The following is a 22,332-nucleotide window of genomic DNA, read 5'->3' on the forward strand; positions in this document are numbered from 1 at the left end:
CTCCTCCACGCTCCTATCATTGTTCGTCGTGATGTTTTCGGTAGATTGTTTCATATGCCCTACTGATCTCAGTTTAGGGTTTCGATCGGAACTTGTAGGACAGGCTTCGTGTCGTCGTTAGGAATACACTAAGAGATTTGTCCTTGATAGATTTTGATTTCTGTTCCATTGTCCCTCTACGAGGCGTAGAACCAGGAGTGGTTGTCGTCGTTGCTACGAGGTAAGTATGTCGAGCAAGTTCCGCTGCAACTTTTTACTGATTGAGATAAGTATATCATTGTTAACAGCAAAAGGTGAAATCAGTATAAAGGCCAGAGGTTAGACTCATGGAGTGTGATAATGCATGAGTATAGGATAAAACCTTTATTTGTTAGTTGTCTTTGGGCTTGCCATAGATTGCCATCTTAAATTAATACAAATGCATGCCTGCTTTACTTTGGGAATGTTTCCAGATAAAATCTTGTCTTTCTGACTCGCTTAATTTATTCTTCGTGGGGGAAAAAAAAGGAAGAAGGAATCACTTTTGGTTAGGTTGTAATTGGGCTATGAAGCCAATCACTTACATCTTATGGTTACAGTTTCTCCTTTGAAGATAAAAATATTGCATTATAATCTTTATTTCTAAGAAATTTTTTAGTAGTACTTTAAACAAGTCTTCAGTATTTATAGTATGACTAGCTTCATTTATTCTTCTAGTTGCTACCAGTGTAGCCACTTCATATGATTTGCTAACTTAATATCTAAAGTGCGCTTTATTTTTTGAGCTCGGGGTATAGTCAGAACTGCCAATCGGACTTGCGGAGAGTTTTTATTTATTGGCTGGCATAATGAAGGATCACTGCATCTGGAATTGAGTCTTTCTTGAGCACGTGGCAAAGTTATAATGTCTTGGCTTCTAAATGTAACTCTTGCTTTTCTAATTTTCAGTTTATTAATTACATTTTCTAGTCTCATTCGCATGACATAGGATTGTATAACCTGTATGCTCGATGTTCAGGTATTTCTAATTCTCTCCTTTCCATATATTTTCTATGGAAAATTTGTGAGACAAAATCATAGTTTTCCTTTTAGACCAATCAATTTTATGAGATAACTACTGATATTTTCAAGTTGATGAAATACTACTTGATTTTTTTTTTAATTGCATCTCATTTTCAGTTGACATATAATACTCTTGTTAACAGAACTAGATCTTGTGCCTACAAACTGAGTAGTGTCCTCGAGAATTTTGAATTGTATGATTTAATAACTATAGTTTTTATTGTTAAATATAGTTGTGGTTGACAACATTGATCAGTAGAAAATACACTTAGTTGCAAAAGGCTTCATCTAGACATTTTGTGAGGATTATTTGGGATATTTTCTCTCGTTGATGGAATTAATTTATTTTACTTAAAACTATTTTTCATGATCACTGGATTCTCCTTGGTATTATTCATGATTACCAAATAGATTTCATAAACATTGTACTAGGGTGTATACAGAGAAATCACTAGGGTATGTTCCAATTTAAGAAAGTTATCTATGCTGTCAAACAAATTTTTAGAGCATGGTTTAAGAAATCACAAGGTTACTAAATTGATAATCAAATCTTTATTGAGTACAACTTGACAAACTAAGCACCATCAATGTCTATGCTCCATTATGTTCTAGCTTGATGGAGAGAAGTAGAATAAATAGTTATAGACTTCAATATTCATCCCAAATTGCCTATCTGTTATTTTATGTATGGGATTTGTATCTGATGTAATTTTACTCTTGGTATTAATAATATAATCCCTTATTCTTAGCTGAGTTTCAATTGTTAGAGATGAGTAGCTTTTGTTGTTTGGTGAAGATGTTCAATACAGTTTATGTAAATACTAACTTGACGCGGTTGTTTCTTTCTTGTTGGTTAGCATACCAAGTTTGTTAGCGCCTAGCCCATGCCCTGTGCTTTTACTAGTCTTGCTTTTGTTGATCAAATTACTGGGTCTCTTTGTACAGTCAACTCTTAATGGTTCAACATCTAATCTTGCAGACTCCTCAGGCCGACCCTATACCACATTATTTTCTGGCCAGTCTGCGGCAGTGCCTGGGTTCCATCCTTCTGGTTAGACATTCCTACATAAACTTTATTAACATATTCATGTGAAATTTTGCTTTTATATGGAATTTTGATTACGGTTTGTAAAAAAGTAGGTGGTCTTCAAGGATTGCATAATATTCATGGAAGCTTCAACCTGCCAAATGTGCATGGTTCGCTTGCATCCAGAGAGGCCGCAATGGGTGTTGTACCATCAGGTGGTGTTCAGCAACCAGGAGGAAGCATTCCTAGTGGACGATTCTCATCAAACAATCTTTTGATTGCATTATCTCAGGTCTGGCATGAGTTTATTTCCACATTACTTCACTGCATCATATGGTCCTTTGAATGTGTTTTACAATATTGATTCTGGATTTTTTTTCATGCAGATGCCTCATGGCTCTGGTGTCACAAATAGAGGGGGTATTAATGTTGTTGGAAATCATGCTTTTAGTAGTAGTAATATTAATGGAGTCACTGGGTCAATAACTGGTATTTCCTCAAGTTCAGCTTCTAGGAATCGTAGTTTTGTTCCTGGTTTGGGAGTTTCTCTAGTATTGGGTAATGTAGGGCCAAGACTTACAAGCTCTGTAGGCAACATTGTTGGCAATGGTAACATGGGAAGAAGCATCAGTTCTGGAGGATTATCTGTGCCCGATTTAGCTTCACGGGTAAACTTAGCTACTAATAATGGGTCAGGGAGTCTCAATGTACAAGGAACCAACAGATTAATCAGTAGCATGCTTCAACAGGGTAGTTTTCTTGCTTTCCTCGAAGCTCTTCAATTTCTGCTTGCATATTAATTTAATCTTGGCGCAAGTGTCTAATTACTTCCTTTTTTCTGAAAGGACAAACTTCTTAGTAATTTTAATAAGACATTTTGCAGAAAAGTCTATTCCTAATATAAAATCTGTTGTTACTATAGAGTCTAGAATCTGACTATCAGTACCTCCCTGGGTGCTTTTGGTATTCTTATTTTAAAAGCGCCCTCTAATATTTTACATGTGATTTTTCTGAATAGTGGGCCACGTATACTGATCAAGTGTGCTGCCTATATGGTGGAAAAATGTTGCAATTCATTCAAAGTTCAAACCCATTTAGGTTGAAATAAAAAAAAATCTAATTGGATTCACTTATCTTCCTAGAAAGGACTTAATGAAATGGCTACTATGATTATTTTTCTTCTTTTAGAGATGGCTAATTATTGTGATTGTGGAACACTAAACTAAGTTTTTGATTTGGTTAAATGTAACTTACAAGTGGTAAACATTTGTTGTTTAAGTGATAGACACTTTAGATATACATGTTACTAATAAGTACGGTGTTTTTTCATTGTTATATTATGTTTTTTACATTTGATAGTTGACATAATTCGTTCAACTTACACTGATAGCCAGCTATACTCCTAGTTGTTGATGCTCTGAACATTGCTATTCACACTTGTGCTAATGGAGGGGACTTTAGTACTTGCCATTTTAGGTGCATCCATGAGAGCTTTGTCATTGACCTTGCTTCCTGCACTTTAACAGATTATTTCAAATGTGCAGATCAAAGAAGTTGAGTAAACAAGTAAAAATTACGAGCAAAAGGTTACTTATCTCATTTTCAATCTCTATTTGAGTAGAATTTATAGCATCTTTAATTTTCCTTATGTAAGCAACAAACTGCTTTATATCCATATTGACTATTTTATTCTATTCAGGTAAGAGAACTGGAGAATCAATTAAATGGTGAGAGGACAACCAAGAAGGATGTTGCAAAGTTCCCAAAGCCTCCAGTGGCTCCTTTAAGATGGAGGCCTCCTTTACAAAGAATCACCAATCAATTGTCACCCTCAGGACATCAAACAAGCAGAGGTGTCCATCCAGTAATAGATAAAGAGAATTATCTATTAACAAATAAAATTACTGGGGAAGATTTAGTTAAATCTATGCACGGAGCAAGAAGGATAACGTTGGCACCAGTAAGAAACATATTTGTGTACCATCTATTACCTTTTAATTTTGTAAGAAGAATAGTTATGTGTAATTTGTGGATACCGACTTGATGTGCATAATATCTATTATCTTTTTATGTTGTAAGAAGAATATTTATGTGTTGGTTATATGGATATTGACTTGGTGTGTTTAGATACATCGGTGCATTTTTATTTGTGATTTTTTTAGTGAATTAATAATATTAACTTAATTTTATGATTTGCTTGGTGATAATATTGGTTTTTCACTATTTCAGAAATCGGATTTGTGTCGTTAAACAATATTGATATTACATCGATTTTCCACCGCTGCAAAACCGGTGTCAGTAACTAATATTACATCGGCCGTATACAGCTGCCAAAACTGGTGTTATTAACATATAATATTATCGATTTTACACCCGATGTCGTTAAGTGATACTACACCGGTTGTAACCCGATGCCTAAAATGGCAGACCTTTTACATCGCCTTCATAGACATCGGTCGAAAATGTAATAGACATCGGTGGAAAATCGATGTCTATGAGGATTTTTATTGTAGTGATCATCCACCACTTCTAGACAGAGCCTTTCAAAGAAATTATATATTTAATTTTTTTTTTGAAATCCCTAGGTTTAACTAATCAAGTGTAAATTACGCCTAGGTCCTTAATCTAGCCTAATCTAAGCATGCATAAAAATAAAGTAGAAAATAACAATCATCAAACAATTCTATTTATTTATTAAGACAGTTTTCTATTGGGCCCCCCTGGATCATAGCCTCGATATGGTCTATCAAGGTAATGTACTTGATCCTTGGGGACCCAATACTGACCAAGTCCAACTTGATTGACCAAGTTGGACTTAGGTACCCATGCTTAGACTACATTTCTATTTAGTCTGTTAACAAGTGACAAATATGAACGGTATTTTCTTTTTGTTCAAAATCCTAGTCCGGATCGATTGCATACAACCTTTTATTTTCCAAGAATCAAGTCAAGATTCTTAGAGCCCAGTGTAAACAATTCCAATACAATCCTCAAATCCTTGACTTGAGTTTTCAGGCTGGAATTCTCTTCCTCAAGCTTTTGGACATGAGTTGAGGTTCTAGTCTGAATCGGATCAGTCAATGTCACACCCCCAGAGGAGTCCCTGTCCGAGAAAATTTCGGCAACATCTCCCCTGTATGGTGGACAATCTGAAACTTTTCTACATCTCATATACCTCAGCCACAGGCGGCTGGAATAATAACAGTAAACAAAATCAATCACCACGCAGTTTATATATGTATTCAGCCTCTGGCTGTCACAACCACGCAGTTAAGATAATTAAACAGTAAAACAACATAGTAATACTCTGACTCGAAATCCACCATACTCCACTACACTCGTAAAGCTCAAATCCGACGAACTCACCTCTTCTGCCATCCAGGCAGGCATGTAGTAGAATAAAAACCAAATCCAAATCCATCGATATAATAAAATCTATACCATGTCCATAAGTAAATAAATCCAGAACATAACAAGTTCAAATGGTCTAGAACAGAAAAGGAAACCAAACGAAAAACCAATCACATCCTCGAGGTCTGCAGGGACCAGCAACTGGAACTCTCTCCTGACAGCATCAACCTGAAAATATCAACAATGGAGGCGGGGTGAGTCCAACACTCAGCAGGTACAGTTGATATGCAAAGTAAAGAAATAACACCTAGCACTAATCATGCGTACAGTCTCCTGATAAAGACAAAGGTAACTACAAACCGAAGAAGACAGGAGAGAATCTGTACTAACCAGGACCCGGTAAAAGGACAAACAGTCCGAAAGGTATAGAAGACCTGTATGCATGTCAATCAAGGTATCCAAGCAATGTGTAGCATATGAGTGCAACAAACACAAACACAAACAATAAATGCATCATGCATATGATGCCAATGTCATGGTCACCCCTGACGCCAGTCAGCCGACTCACAACAACAGTGGGACCGAGTGGGTAGGGCTGTGACAACCGTGCACTCTGCAACACTACTCCTGATGAGTGATCGAGTGGACGGGATGCTGTCGGAGTACATACGTACTCCTACCCCAAATCATAAATGGGGGAGCGCAATGCTCTCATCTCCCGGTACACTATGACGGAGAGGAATCTCTAACGTGCTACACGCTGCGTCACACTACCCATGAGCGGATCAACGGAGCACCGGAAGAGTCAAACTGACGTGCTACCACGCTATGTCCCGCTACCCATGAGCGTCACAACGGAGCACCGAACAGTGATGAAACTGGCAATGTGCTCGACAATAATGGAGCAATCTATCGCACAGCATGCGATCATGCAAATGGTGCATGTCACTAAGCATGGTAATATACTAATCCAACCTCTGGACATATCATAATGTGCACCAAAGCGAATAAATCATATCAAGATATACTGATCAATAAGGTATCAAACCTAGGTCCTGACATGGTAAAATATGGTTATATCACTACCCATGAGCATGTGGAATCAGGTACATATCCATACAAGATGTAAACAAACAATCAATCAATAGGTAGCATGTATTGGGCAGTGATTAACCGAAACAAGTAAGAAACACAATTAATGTATCTTGTTAATTTAATTACTAAGCATATCAAAGACAATAAGTCAAAAGTACCCGCCTCCGAAAATAGAAAGGTCCAATCTGACTCCGAGATACTCGTCTCGCATCAAAGTCCTGCGGTATCAAACAAAAATGTCTAGTTTAACTAATTCTATCATACAACAATTAGTCAAACTAAATTCTAATCCAATTAATCAATTAGGGTTAACTTCGTTACCCTTAACCCTTCTACCATTCAATTGATCAAGGTCTATACATATATATCCGGCCTAACATAATAAATTCGAATCCAATTTCATTTCCTAACCTTTAAATCTGTATACGCTACAACAAGATCAAATTCCTAAATTCCCAAAATCAATACCTCACCTGCTGCAAATTCACCTCGCTGCTCAGATCAAGAAAAAAAAAACCAACAATTCACCACTGCCAGATTGAGATTCAACACTGGTTACCCCTGGTGAGCAAGAGACAAAAATGCTCAGTCACTCAACATCCATATAGAACACGAAATTAATCTAGTACCTACCAAACCTTACCAAAACCAAATTCGTAAGCTCCTTTCCAACGCTACTGTGGTGATGAACCTAAGCAACGAGCAACGGCGAGAGAAGACCAACTGGTGCTGTGATCAAGTGGACCCAAAAAAATCTAAGGCACGTGAGTTCGGCAGCTGCTGGGAGGGGCTCGGGCTGCCGGCGGTGGTCTGAGGGCTCTCGGTAGCTGGCGGTTAGGGCACAGGGAGTTAGCTGGCGCTAGATCGGACCAGTGGCGGGCAGAGGTGATTCGGCAATGTCTCGGAAAGAAGAAGAGGAAGATGACTGTCACCGGTGGCGCGCGTGAGATCGGAGGTAGAGCTTGCGGTGGCGTCGGCACTGGAACAAATGGTGTGGCGACAGAGGCAAGGAAGAAGAAGAAGAGACGATGAAGAGGGGAACCGCCGCGACCGGCGGTTAGGGCAAAGACGCTGAGAAGAAAACTCGGGCAAAGCTTCGACAGAGAAATGAGGGAATCGGCGAGGATGAGAGGAAATAAAGGAAAAGAAATAAGAAAAATAAACAAATAAAAAGGAATTATAAAAGAAACAATTCCTCGCTTAAATGGGTAGCCTAAACAGGCTTTTCCGGAACCCAAATTTTATCCCCGTTAACTCGTCCATACAAGCTTCGAAAAATTCCCGAAAAATTTCCAAAAATTCCGGAAAATTCCCTTATTAATATTCGCCTATTTTTTTCGGTATTTTACAGTCAAGGATTCGGAGATAGTCACTTCTTTAAGGGTTGTTACCTCCTTTAGAAGTGATTTGAACCGAATGTTAGATTTAGCTAATTTATGCATCAAATAATTAACTAAGTTATATAACCGAGAAGTACTTACAGAGGGGTTAGGCCCTTCGGAAACAAATACGGATCTGTGGCTTCTCTTGGACTCAACTTCCGATTCGTCCTCGCTTCTGGATTCGTTGACTTAGTCTCGGGCCATCAGTGCAAGGTAGCTCATCTGTTCGAGTTCTTCATCGTCGGATTCTTTTGAAGAAGGCTAGTCCTAAGTCACCTTCAGAGCTTTCTTCTTTCTCTGCTTCTTCGTATCCTTCTGATTCAGATAATTTGCTTTGATATGTCCCTTTTGATTGCAACCGTAGAAGATTACCTCGAACTTCATCTTTGAGCTTGGTTGGGCCTCTTTGGATTGGATCACCTTCTTGATGTCCTTCTTGTTGAAGCCCTTCTTCTTTTTGTAGAGTTTTCTCACCAAGTTGACGAGTTCGCCCATGAGTTCATCGTCGTCATCTTCTGAATCTAGTTCTTCTTCTGACTCCGGTTCAGTTATGCATCTTGCTTTTGGTTTGCTTGTACCTATAATCAAAGCTATACTCTTCTCGGTCGATCAAGTGTTAACTTGTCATGCAATTCAAATTTGGTAAATAGTTCATCTAATTTAATTGAAGAGAGATCCTTAGATACCTTGTAAGCATCTACCATGGATGCTCATAAGGTAGTCCTCGGAAAAGCATTAAGTGAATACCTGATTATATCTTTATTTTCCACCTTTTATCCTATTGCGTGGAGACCGTTGAGGAGGTCTTGGATACACGCATGCAACTGGCTCGCCGTTTCACCTTCCTGTAATTTTATATTATATAATTTATTAAGAATGACATCCCTTTTACTTACCTTGGTGTCGGATATTCCTTCATGTAATTCAATCAGCTTCTCCCACAGTTCTTTGGCGCTCGAGAACGGGCCGACGCGGTTCAATTCCTCTTTCGTCAGTCCACATTGGAGGGTGCAGGTCGCCTTGGAGTTGGCTTCTACTTTCTTTATCAGAGTTGCATCCCAGTTCTCGTATGATATTGGCTTGTCGGCGCCGTCAGTTGGGAGTTCCAAGCTAGTTTTGACGATCATCCATACCTCAAAGTGTGTTTGAAGGTACGACTCCATTCGGCCCTTCTAGTAGCTGAAGTCCTCTCCGGTGAAGAGCGGAGGTCGGGTTGTATTGTAGCCTTCTTGGAGAGCCATAAAATCTTGCGCACAAAAAAAATAGAGAAACTTGTCCCAGGACTTGATCCTGGATTAGTAGTGCGGTTAAAAAAAATAAATTACTATCTCGAGTGGTGTTGCACCAACTTCGAGGAGAAACTTCGATTACAAAAAATTGGATGGAAGGCGGCAAGAATACCGACTCCGATCGACTCCGAAAAACTAAACATCACCACGAAAATATGCTTGACTGGTGGTTTCACCAAATCGGAGTGACTTCATTCATATACCAATTATTGGATCGAGATGCACTAGAGGGGGTGAATAGTGCTCGTGGCTTTCACTTTTCGTTTCGAAAAACTCGCAGCGGAATAGAAATAGAAATAGGCAGAAAGAACAGAGACACCAAGATTTTTTACTTGGTTCGGAGCATGTGGTGATTCCTACTCCAAGGCCCGCACGTAAGAGTGCTTTCGATGGACAAATACTAATCAATCGAAGGATTACAATTTCAGTACAAAAGAATTTGAAATTAATACAATACCAAAAGCTTTGAATTAGAAAGTCTTCTAAAAGAGTTGTCCTTGGAGCTTTCGGGCGTCGTGGAGGCTTTTTCTGAGTAGCTCATAGAAGTGAGAGTTGATCGTCGTGTTATTTTGCAGCTTCTGGTCGAGGCTCCTTAAATAGGCCCTTTTGGGCGCCCGGAACCCCTCCGGGCGCCTAGACCACATGGCTCGGCCACTCCGCGTGCACCATGTCATCTTCCCGATAATTTTTTGGGTTCGGGGTGCCCGGACCAACTCCGGGCGCCTAGACCAACTGGGGGCACCCGGAACAGCTGGGGGCGGCCGGACTAGTTGGGGCGCCCGGATCCCTTTCGAGCGCCCCGACCTGCTTTCTCCAGCAATTTTATTTTCTACAAAACAAAGTTAGTTCAAGCATAAAATAATATAGAGTATAAGAAATGTGACAGCCTCCAACTGTCTGGTTCTGACTTTGAGTTTCGTTGAAATTCTAGGTCGAACCGATGCTTAATGTTCCCTCACCGTGGAACGCACCCTCACCTACTCCACTCAGGATAGTATACCTATTGCCAGTTGATCCTCCAGACCAACTGAACTTTTGCTCGGCGCTCGAGTCTTCCGGTCTTCATGCTGGATGTCCGCTCCACGACTCGTCCAGTCTTCCACCTGGTTCGCGACACCAGGATTTCCACCTAGGGTTACCGCCCCCTAGGATTTTTGCCTGAAGCTTCGACCCGCCAAGACTTTCCTCCTAAGGTTACCACCCCCTAGGACCTAGGGTTACTACCCCTTAGGGTTTTCCTACCTGCCTAACCGCAACTAGGACTTTTGCCTAAGATACCTTAGGATTTTTCCTGCAAACTCATTCAATACATTAATCACCAATAATCTTAACTTTGAACCCTTTTCCATAATCAAAATCTAGGTCCAATCGTCGGATGCTTCCAGCACCAATAGAAAGGAGAATAACAGAAAACTACAATTATAAAATTTTCTTAATCTGTAAGGTGAACAATCTAACAAATATCAAGTACTATTCAATCCCAAATTTAACAAATATCAAGTACTATTCAATCCCAAATTACACAACATAATGTTGTATCATCTATAGAAGTAACTTTGTTTCCATTTAGGATTAGCAGATAGGTAAGGTGAACATATAACATAAGTCAGGAAATCTATATTGACTAAGTTCACCACTTACATCTACTCTTGTGGTTGGCCCTTCTCAACATTCTCAGCAGATTTAATGGCATCTTGGACATTCAAATTTCTTTTAAACCTCAAAAGATAGTTTCTAATTTGTCTTATACTAAATCTTTTGAGTACTATCAATTACGAATACACCTGTCAATTAGGATATAGACATTTCATTTATGTTTTCCAATATTATCCATAAAGGCTCTTTTGCATCAAAAAGGACAACTTTATTTGTCATGTTGTCCACAACTTCTATTCTGATTGAGATAAGCAATAAGTGTGTCTTCCCTGCCTACTATTGTTTCAAAAGGGATTGTTGCTACTACCTAAGTTATAATGTGTATTTATCTTTGTTGATGACACCTTCATTTCCACTCTATTCTTTTTAAACTTCCCATCTACTTCAGAATATGTGATTGAGGTTCCACCATTGTCCAACTTATTACCTCCACTATTACCTTTCACTGCAAGATAGTCAATACCAAAACCTCCATAATTGAGAATCTATGGTAGTTGAGATCCAACCTATGGCAAGGTTAAAAGTTATCTTCATCAATATTTTCAAATTAAGGATATTGGTGAGCTAAGATATTTTCTTAGCATAAGAATGTCGAGCTCAAAGTGAGACATTTATAACTCATAAAACAATATGTATATATGTTCGAGAAAGCTAGTATATCGGTGGCTAAGCTAGTTAACTATATGGATTAAATGACAACGTATTGCTAAGACATAGAGAGTCATTAACAGATTTAGAAAAATAAAAACTTATTAAGAAACCAAATTATTTATATGAACAAATATATCATTTGCAAAGATTATGATTAGTTAATTTCCTTTTAGAAGGTAATCTAATTTCTTGAAAATATAAGAAGCATAGTGTTGTAACCACATCAGTACAAAGGTGGGTGTAGAAGTATGATCCTAGTTATATATGAGATTATCTAGGTTAAGCAACTGATAAATAAGCTGGAATATGCTACTAAAGAACAAACAAAATTATATTGTTAAAATCAACCTCTCATGTACAAATTTCTGATCAAGTGTTACATGAGAGAGCAAAGAACATCAGATATTGATTGCTATTTTGTTATTGAAAAGGTGTGACACCATTACATTAGTTCTAATGGCTAATTGGCAACTTGATAATTAAGTCCATAAAAGGTACTAGGATCTATAATATGTATTACGAACTAAGTTCGTGATACCATTAAGCCAACTCAAGAGGGAGGCGTTAGTGACCGTGATATAATTTTAGGGACCTATTTGTAGATATCTTATTTAAAGTGTCTATATGTAATATTATGTTGATGGAATATATATACGGGCAGAAAGGAGAATCCAAAATAATTGAATCCTCATCTTTTCCTCTCTTCGATTATGCATCAATGTTGTATCCTTAAAATAACTGCCTAATAAAGGAGTTGGCTACTATAAGATGGATGGGATTTGGTGTTACTAAAAATATTAAATAATAAGATAAATGCTACTTGTAGTCACTGAGAGATTTGTTACCCTCACCAAATCCTACCCACGAAGCATCTAATTACTATTGCTTATCATTTTCCTATAATCTTAGCCTTTATAATTCTAGAGAATGATTAAATATTTATTCAGCAAACCAATGATAGTACCCGAACAAGAAAAATAGCATATCATAAAATGAAATCGAGATAAGGTATATTTGCACCTTGAAGGCTTTTTCACAAATTGGTGCATGACATGAACTTGTGGTATAAAATTGACTAATAGCTAGAATAACAAAATAAATATTAATTATACAGTTGTAAATCTTATTAGGAGAAAAGAGCACATAAGATATAACTTGACATGTTGCAAATGCATGTAATATTGTTTAAGCCAGTTCTTCCACATCCTATCATATTGTATCACAACAGGCTCCTTAAAATACAAAACATAGCCTAAAAGATGACTATAGAAGACACAATAAAAACAACCAAAGAGAGAAGATAGAAGTATGTTACCGGACTGCTATAGTATAACCTTCTAATGAAAAATCTTTTTCATGCTAAATCTAACAAACAAGCTAGAAATGGAAGTGTTAAAATACCAAAGGATTTTACAGAAATCTTTGAAAGTTTGTCTATAGAAAGTAAAAAAAGAAACTTACCCAGGAACTTAGGGCACGAACTATTTCTAACCTCACTTTAGTTAGTTGGATCAATAAAAATATGTCTGGAACAAGTGCAATGAAGAATTATTGAAACTCAGGATAATTTTGTTATTTTCTCTTCTCCCAACCTATAAACTGTTGCTATTGCCATTATTATCTACCTATGTCTGGGAAACTATTTGTCAATGCTAATTCAACTCAGCTAATAAGAAGATCAAAATAAGCCAATTTTAATGTTTATGGAATATAGATGTATTTAACACTGTAACAAATAGTTAATGATGATTTGTTAGAGAGTTAGCTTAAATAACAAAAAAGAACATTTGAGAGAATGAATACCCTCACCTCACTCTGTAGAACCTCCCCAACTCCTACTATTGTCTGAAGCATAATCAAATTAATTGAATACAGAAAATACAGCTATGGATAGTATAAAATGATTAAATTTGCCATAATCTTTATGATGAAAGACAAAAAACCAATTACTTGTTGATAGGAATTTAATCGTTGAGAAGGATCAATAAAATGCAAGGAAGCAGGAAGTCTTGGATCTCCATTTGAAGTTATATAAACAGATATAAATACATTTAGTTAGAAACAAAAATATGTTAGTATACATCTGAGAAGAGTATTAACTCTTGTTTTTTTAAAGGGAAAAACATGTTAATGCTTCTAAAAATACACATGCGTGTAGACACAATATCACACAATTAAATATATATATACCAACGTATATAGATACAGGGAATGTGAAAAATGGCTTGCCATCAAAAGAAATAAAATCATCGAAACCCATTTCAAAATGTCACACAAAGAACAGAAAGATTTTACCTTAGACATAGCAAAAGAAGCTTCTCCGAGATAATCTTGCTCATTCGAATTAATAGTCTGCAAAAAGTTCAATAGCAAATAGATTCAATCAATAAAATTGTTTCAAGCTCAATTACAAGAAACTATGTGTCTTCACTAAAAGGAATTGATACATGAGAAGAAAGGTGAACTAAGTTGACTACTAGAATCCAGATAAACAATGCACAAAATTATAAAAGTTTAGATTCGAAAATCATATTTCAATAAAGGAGTAGATAGGAAGAAAAGATAATAATTACTTGAATGAAATATAAAGGATTTGTAGAGATAAATAATCGCATAACAGATGAAGAATTAGATAGGAAAAGACAATAATAGCATGACAGGTGAAGAATCAGATATGAAGAAACAGAGTGAGAATCACATAACAAAAAAGACAATAATTACCTTGGCTGGATGAAGAATCAGATAAATCTTTAAATTTCACAAATTGCCCAATTTGTGCAGCAGTCAAATGAGCATAACAGATGGGTGCAATTGCATCACAAAAGAAGAATTATATATAGGTATAATATAACTAGGAACAACACAACAAACTTCACAAATCAAGAAAGAACTGACTAACTTACCAACAGATATTGTAGTTGTGCTCCTTTGATATCTGAACATTTGGACATAGATTGGGGAAAAAATCTCAATTACGATATCAAACGTTGGAGAACAAAGTATTAGTTACGTGTAAACATGTATACTTACACATAAGAAAGGGAATGAACAAGATTTTGTAGGGAATTAGCAGTAAACTCAATCTCATCCATTAACACATGGTAATGAGTGGGTCGAGTTGTGCCCTATGGAATTGCAAACACCAATATAAGAAAAACTTGATTTACTCTAACATATTGAATTCAACTATTGAAAATAGAGCTTACAGTCATGTTGGCATGAGCGCACATGTAGAAGTCATAGTTCCTTGGATGACAAATTTTGTTATCGATAACAGTCCCCGCAATCCCAAAAATAGGTAAATTTAAAATTTAAAAATTATTATTTGATGGAGGTAAAAGGCTCAAAAAGTAATAGAAAATTGAAGACTGACAATAATAAAATACATACCAGGTGAGACATTGTAGGCGAGTTTGGAAGGAAGAACTTGGTATGATGATTTTTCTGGACAATTATTAATTTAAACTGTAGATACCATTGTTCATCAAGAAACTTGCAGGCCTATAGATAGTAGCAACAATTTGAACAAAATTAGGGCTCAACTGACATCAGTATATGTATTATACATTGACATAACTTAATAATTTGATCCAATTCAATGTTGAGAACTTGAATAAATTGTGATTCACTAACATCAACCCTGAATATCAAGAACTCATCACAAACAGCTCAAACATATTGGAAAACACACCCCATCAAGATACAAGATCCATATGCATTAATCCAATACTAGAAAACTAGAACAGAGTCTTGGAAATGATAATGTTTTCTGGTTTTCTTTTTCCTGGATTGATGTAGAAATAGACCACCAATTCCCTACATCATAGATAATAGCTTTCATTTAAAAGAAGAATAATACTCAGTGAAGAAGTTGAAGAAAATAATTTAGAAATGTTAACAAACCGAATTCTGCCACTGTCATATTTCTCTCCTTTATTCCCTATTACAGGCTTAAAAAGTGAGCCTATCATTTTGACCTTAGGAGATTGTGTTTGCACAGAAGCTCTATAGCAAGAAGATGGCCATTGCCTTGAGCTTACAACCTTGAAACGATACAAAATGGATAGGCATGTAAGAAATAGCAAAAGAAGACTAGTCAGGGAAAAATAAATAAATGTAAATAATAATTATAGTCACACAATTAGAGAAGTAACAAAAGCAGTAGAAATGCAACCTGTTAAATATACTACAACAATTGAAGGAATATCCGAATGTCTAGGAGATCCATGGGAAACACACATGCCCAAAATGATTGTCGGTGTACCTGAGACTAGAGGAATAGTTGATGATCATTCAATTGACAAGTAAGAGTTTATACCACCCATATGTGAAGGAAATACAAAATATTAGAAACAGAGTGAGAAAAAAATATCTAGACAGTGAGACGGAATATGACACCTTTGCATTGATTTTAAGCATCACATTTGTAAGGTTACTGGTCATTGACTCTTGTAGGGGTGATACATTGAGAAACAATTCCATGATTAGCTAGACACTTGCGCTTCCATGGACCTATTGATGGATTATGCTTAACTCAAATATATACAATGATACAATAAAGATAGAAAAAATACAAACCATAAATATCTGAATTCTTATCTCAGCTAAAATGTAGAGGAGAAACTTTGGAGGAATAGAAAATTTCTTCTCAACTTCCCGTAACAATAATTCTTCTCAAAATTATTGTCTACATGTTACTTGAATGAAACATAAAGGATTTGTTAATTAGAAAAGAAAATAATCGCATCATAGGCATCCTCACTCTGCATGATTACTTGAATGAAATATAAAGGAGTAGATAGGAAGAAAAGACAATAATTTTGCATTTCAATAAAATTTGGATGCCCATTTTGATATTTTTGCATATGTATATTTCTTACATGGTCCAAAAAGGATTTGTGATCTTCTCCCGTGGCTGATCAAAGGGCAACATATTCCTCAATGACCTCCTCTCTCCCTTTCTTCTTAATCTAGACTCCTACCGCATCTCGTCTTTCATAATCCACTGCTCCTCCTAATCTAAACGCCGAAGATATTTTAGGAACTGCACAAATGCCTTCTCAACATCTAAATCTCATGCACAAAGAAACCTTTTGAGAGTCACATTGCCCACATCCTGTAATTTAAGTCAAAAGGGTAAGATTTTGTGATTAGAAAAGATGAGGATCGATGTAGAGAAGTTGCTTGATAACCAAATGCATCTAGAACAAACAAGGACTAAAAATGAAAGAAATCTACCAATCGTCTACTTCGCCAATTGACAACGTAGAAGTGATAAGGTGTGACCTGGGCATCAAGGTATTCGGCTTTGATGAAGGCCCTCAGCGAAGCAACCTTCTTCTTCTCCGCGTGGTCGCTGCCAGGCAACGCGAGCTTGTCTTCCACATCCATGGCCTTGCAGTGGGATTAATGAGGAGGAGGAAGAGGACGAGGACGAGTAACGGATGAAGATCCAGAAGGAGGAGTAACAAATGAAGATCCAGAAGGAGGAAGAGGAGGAGTTACGTGTTGGCGTTTCTTGTCTTCGCCTTCACCTTCGACAACAGCTGGAAGGGAAATCTAGCATAGCACAGATGGTAGGCACATGACATCTCTAGCGTAATGGTCAGGAGTTGATTCTCAGGAACTGACGACCCGAGATTTACCCCCACCATGCGACTATAACCTGTGTACCTTCATTTATCTCTCTACATATTGTGAGGCTGACACTAGGGGGCCGTTAAGGTAGCGGATCTACGCCTCAAAGCGGAATGAAGAAATGTGGCTACTTGTGATTTTGGGTGTTTGCTTTTAGATGTAGGGTTAAGATTTTTTTTTTTTTGTGATTACTAATGAAAGTTGGACACGTGTCCCAATTTCTAGTGCGAGTTTTGTGGCGGAAAAATACAATGCTTGTAATTTCATTGACAACAATTTATAACCGTTGTCTTATTATCACAACGATAATGATTTATACATCGTTGTTCCAAGTTTTGCGAAATATTCTTATTAACATCGGTTCATTGCACCCGTTGTCCCAACTGTTGTTAAAATTATCTTTTGGGGTAACTGTTGCATCAAAGACAACGGTTTTGTCAAAAATTGTTCTTTTTCTAAATTTATAACAGTTTTTCTTAAAATCGATGTCTTTGTGGTATTGTCTTTATGCAATTTTATTGTAGTGCTTATTTGTTTAGTTTAACGAATTGTTCAAGTTTATTCATTTAATTGATCTTATATGAGTTAAATAAATATAAATAAATTTTTATCAAACTAAATATTAAATTTGTTTATGAACATTCCATTAATTTACTATCCTATCATAAAAAAAGCATATACGTTTTTCTCCTTAAGAGCATCCACATTGTTCGTTAATGGGGTGTTATAACTTCCCTATTGATGTTAAAACTAATGTGAAAGGGGTGTTATAACACTCCTTCACATTAACACATTCATGACTTTGAACGTGTTAATGTAGTATGAGGTGGGCCAACCCTGGCCCACCCCAGTAAGTGCATTTTTTTAATTTTTCCATTGAAAAATATAAATTTTAAAATTAAAATCAAATAAAATTGATAAATAATAAATAATGAGTGTATTTTTAATAATAATATTATTTTTTAAATGGTAATAATTTATTTTTTTACATACTTTTTTCTAATGATTTAGGCTTGTATTTTATATTATTTTATTTATTTATAATTTATTTATTTTATTTAATTTGAATTAAATTAAAAAATTATAACGGCTAGTTAACTGCTATTATTAAAAATAATAATAATAATTTTAATGTTTTAATATTTATTTATTTAATATGATATAAGATGATTGAGTGTATTATGAGCCTCATAAATAATGAGTATTAACATTAAAAGGAATGTGTGTAAAAGAGATGTGTTGTTATAACGAGTATGTGGCAATAGACCCTATATTTTTTTATAGGATGATGAATGTTATAATATAGATCCATTGTGGATACTCTAATTTACTTTGAAAAATAAATTTAAATTTGAAAAAGTTAATTTAAAATATAGGATATTATATTTTTTAAATTAAAAATAAAATAAAATAAAAATATATTTTTTATTTCTCTGAATCAGTCTTGAGTGTGCGACTATGCTAGGTAAACCTTGGAGCTGCCAACATGGCCGGGCTGGGCCGAGCCGTACCCAGCCGATTAATCCCCTTAAACCCTACTTAGCTTTCCGTCGTAATATAAAAGTATCCCTTGGCCTCTGCCCAAAACCCTAATGGCGGGTTCCAACTACCACGAGTCACTTGACGCTGCCGACGCCGGTATCGGAGACGACGGGAAGCGGCGGCTCCACCACCTCTACAACCCCTATGAGTCCCTACACAACCCGTACGCCTTCCCTATGTACCCGCGCATCTACGACCTCCCCACCTCGCCCGAGTTCCTCTTCGAGGAGGATGCCTCCCTCCACCGCCGTTCTTGGAGTTACAATCTTAGCTTCTGCACCGGCGTTGGATACCTCTCCGGAGCCGCTATCGGTGGCGCCAGGGGCGTCCTCGACGGTGTCCATGCCTCCGAGCCCGGCGAGTCTCTCAAGCTCCGAATCAACCGGGTCCTCAACTCATCCGGTCAGGCTGGGCGCCGGCTGGGAAATTCCGCGGGACTGCTGGGTCTCATCTTCTCGGGCCTGGAGAGCGGGATTAGCGCCGCTATCCGGGATGACGGCATCTTGAGCACAGTGGTGGCCGGGCTGGGCACTGGGGCCTTGTTCAAGGCTGCCTCTGGCCCAAGGTCTGCTGCAGTTGCGGGGGCGATAGGAGGCCTTGCAGCAGGGCTTGCTGTAGCTGGGAAGCAGGTGGCCAAGCGATATATCCCAATTTAAAAAAAAAAAGAAAAAAGTCATGTCTTTTTCAGGGAGTCTTTGTTGCTCTGTTATAAACTGTTGGGTATTTAGAAATTTGTAGGTTCTCTCTTCCTTAACATTTGGTTACCTTAGTATGGAACTATGTATAACATTATTTATCTGTTCTTGTCCAGTGCGTTCCTTGACATTTTCACATCATTTTGTAATTTACTTTTTTGATTGGTGGTATTAGTTTTTGTTCCTGTTTTTATTCTAGTATTTTTGTGGTGCTATGTTCATATGCTCAAGAATGGATCTTTTTCTGACTTATGAGGCATAGAAAACCTTGTATCAGTCTAGATTTGGCAGATAAAGATATTCCTGTCTGGTTAGTGACAATATGACATTTTGTCTTCTTGTTTGCATTAGGATTGGTAAAGTGTTCTCTGCCTGTGCTATCTTTCTGTTCTTTGTGTATGTTAGATAGTCGTTTACTAATTTGAAGATTTTGGCACTAGCCAGTTGTTTTGTTTTGTTTGCTTGTTTGTTTGTTTGTTTGTTTTCTGGCAGGTTGAGTTCCAGTTTCTCACTGTGAAACGGCTACTCTTTTACAGGACCACATGCTGAAGTAGAGACTCAATGCTTTTTGTCAACAACCAAGGTAAAATACCGGACTAACCCTCAGTATTAGTGTGTTTTACAGTATGTACGTGCACATAGCTTGATTTGTATTTGTACTTTGGTGATTTAAAGGCCTTATCTATGGTAAAACTATGGAGTCGAGTGAAGATGACCTGCCTTTCTTGCTACCATCACATACTATTTGGCTTGTGTTAAATATTTCAGAACAGAAAATCATGAAAATTATTCTCAAGGACATTTTCTGTCATTATCTACACTCTAAAATTATTTTCCATTTACTGATTTGTGCTGGTGTGACTTTAATACAAACAATGTAACATTTAATAATTTGATTGGGTTTAAAATCGATTACTAGGTGATCTGGATAAAGAATTCTGGTTCTTGTAGTGCTATCAATGACAAAAACTGATATCTGTAGAGCCTTCATGTGCTATGAACATCATATCTCAAGTTAATAATCTTCAAGCTCACAACAGTGTTCCACGTTTCTGGTAGGGCATTGAAGGTTACTGATTGGACTAGGTTGGCTATGATCTTGTTGGTGATTACTTGAGAAGTCTTTGTAATGCCTATCCTGTAATATGCTAAAGCAATAGAATTGGATCATTCTCCATTTTATGTAGTTTGACTACGAGCATGGTGTTTAGGTAATTACTATGTATCATTTATCATGCAAAACATTTGAGAAACATAGCATGGCCCAGAGCGCATCTTGCATATCTTCCATACAGAGTCTGGTTCTTAAAGAATACACATCTGTTTATAATTAAAATGATTCGCTGATTATTTGACAAGATTGGTGGAATCAATTGAACAAACAGGAGTTGATCAATTAACAACCTTATGTTAATAAAAAAGGGTACCACACATCTTAGCAAGAAAAGCATTCAAAGTTTCTCTCACTTTTTGAAACATGACCAGGCCTTTTAACTTACTTTCCCTTACTAAACTCTCTTCGTTGATAAAAGAATAACGCAAGTCGAATGCTGAATTTCTCGTGTTTATAATTTAGTTTACTTTCTCAGAGTAAACTAAGAATTGCAATGCTGTTAATTCCAAGGGGTGCTTGCTTAGTTTCTTGACTAGCTTGAATACTACTCGGCTTGAAGATTTTGCTTTTTCTATTAATGGAAATTTTTTATTTTTAGGTTTCATGTTTTAGAAAAAAATTTAAAAGTTAGAAAAAAAAATTTTTATCACAAACTTTTTGATAAAAAAAAGGATAGCCCGGTGCACGAAACTCCCGTTATTCGGGATCCCGGGGAAGAATCCATTGTACGCAACCTTATCCTATTTTTTACAAGAGGTTATTTTCAGTATTCAAATCCGTGATCTTTTGATCACAAAGTAATAATTTTACCGTTACGCCAAGACTCTCCTTTTCTCACAAACTTTTTGATACCATTGAATATTTAAATTTATTTTTTACTCAAAAGATATACAATCTTTAAAAATAAGAAATTAAATGATAAAAAAAGGCAATGGAATTCTTTTCTTTTTAAAAACAGCTTTTTAGTCTTTTTTGACCCAAAACAATCAAAAATATGTGCCTTTAGATAACAGTTCACTGGATAATATGTTTGGCTGGTCCATAATTTGTTTTAAGTTCAAGTTTCTAGAATAATGACAAGTTTTTATTTTTTATTTATTTTATATCAAACTTGAAACTTATAAAGAGTTTTTACTTGCTCTTTATTTACTGCTTGTCTATCAAGTATTTGACTTGTAGAATATATGTTAGCAGTTTTTCATTTTACTAAGAATTTGATTCTTCAATGTGCATATTAAGTCCATTGTGCATTATTAGTTTATTTGCAGTTTGCACTTTCTTGTCATTCGTTGCTGATTTCCTATACATTAATTGTAGTATGATAATCCACAGGAAGATTTCCTCATTTTTTTTTCTCAGCAATTGATTTCTTTTCTCTAGCTCAAACAACTACAGATTTATATTGTGGTTCCTCCATATACTTATTTTCTGATCTACGTGCCTATCTATCCTATACAAGTCTTAATCAAGAATCGTGAACTTGTGATACTTGTCAGATCTAACATTTGAGAGTAATTATTGTTCTGGTTCATAATCAATAACAACGATCCAATTTTATATCTCCCTTTATTTAACTGTGGTTACAGTTATGATGAGGAATTATTCTACTTGGTAAATTCCAATATTACGGGGCAAGGGTACACATTTTCTTTCAAAGTATCGTTAGTGTGCGAGACCAAATCTACTAGACTGATAACCCAATAAATCCAATACTTGAGAGTGTTTGTTACATAAACTAAAACATTGATGTAAACATAATTAGATATCACAATAATGAACTCAAAAATATTATTCTTGGTCGTAGGCGAAACAGAACACACAACTAATATTTGATCAATTAAACTCTCGAGAG

General features: G+C 36.4%; 2 protein-coding genes, 1 non-coding gene and 1 pseudogene across 4 annotated transcripts; 2 read left to right on the forward strand and 2 right to left on the reverse strand.

Annotated features, from left to right (window-relative positions):
- The first annotated feature begins 704 nt into the window (after positions 1–704).
- On the forward strand, positions 705–2,942 carry LOC121987339 (probable NOT transcription complex subunit VIP2). The gene is made up of 4 exons (XM_042541182.1): positions 705–901; positions 1,987–2,092; positions 2,182–2,360; positions 2,455–2,942. The coding sequence occupies exons 1-4, from the start codon at positions 884–886 to the stop codon at positions 2,866–2,868; spliced, it is 717 nt and encodes a 238-aa protein (XP_042397116.1). The 5' UTR covers positions 705–883; the 3' UTR covers positions 2,869–2,942.
- On the reverse strand, positions 2,015–2,092 carry LOC121988240. The gene has a single exon (XR_006113974.1). It is a non-coding gene; the product is annotated as a small nucleolar RNA snoR35 (small nucleolar RNA).
- Positions 2,943–13,836: 10,894 nt separating the features above from the next.
- LOC121986597 lies at positions 13,837–16,883 on the reverse strand (annotated as a pseudogene).
- A 1,820-nt stretch (positions 16,884–18,703) lies between these two features.
- Positions 18,704–20,509, forward strand: LOC121987340 (mitochondrial import inner membrane translocase subunit TIM23-2-like). 2 transcript variants are annotated; one of them, XM_042541184.1, is made up of 3 exons: positions 18,704–19,300; positions 19,903–19,949; positions 20,426–20,509. In XM_042541184.1, exons 1-2 carry the CDS (start codon positions 18,722–18,724, stop codon positions 19,918–19,920), a joined length of 597 nt encoding a protein of 198 aa, XP_042397118.1. In that variant the 5' UTR covers positions 18,704–18,721; the 3' UTR covers positions 19,921–19,949; positions 20,426–20,509. The 2 variants fall into 2 exon arrangements, with proteins under 2 accessions (XP_042397118.1, XP_042397119.1); XM_042541185.1 differs by lacking the exon at positions 20,426–20,509 and adding an exon at positions 20,042–20,113.
- Positions 20,510–22,332: the final 1,823 nt, after the last annotated feature.

Source organism: Zingiber officinale, chromosome 5B (genome assembly GCF_018446385.1).
Source record: "Zingiber officinale cultivar Zhangliang chromosome 5B, Zo_v1.1, whole genome shotgun sequence".
In the NCBI taxonomy this organism is placed as follows: domain Eukaryota; kingdom Viridiplantae; phylum Streptophyta; class Magnoliopsida; order Zingiberales; family Zingiberaceae; genus Zingiber; species Zingiber officinale.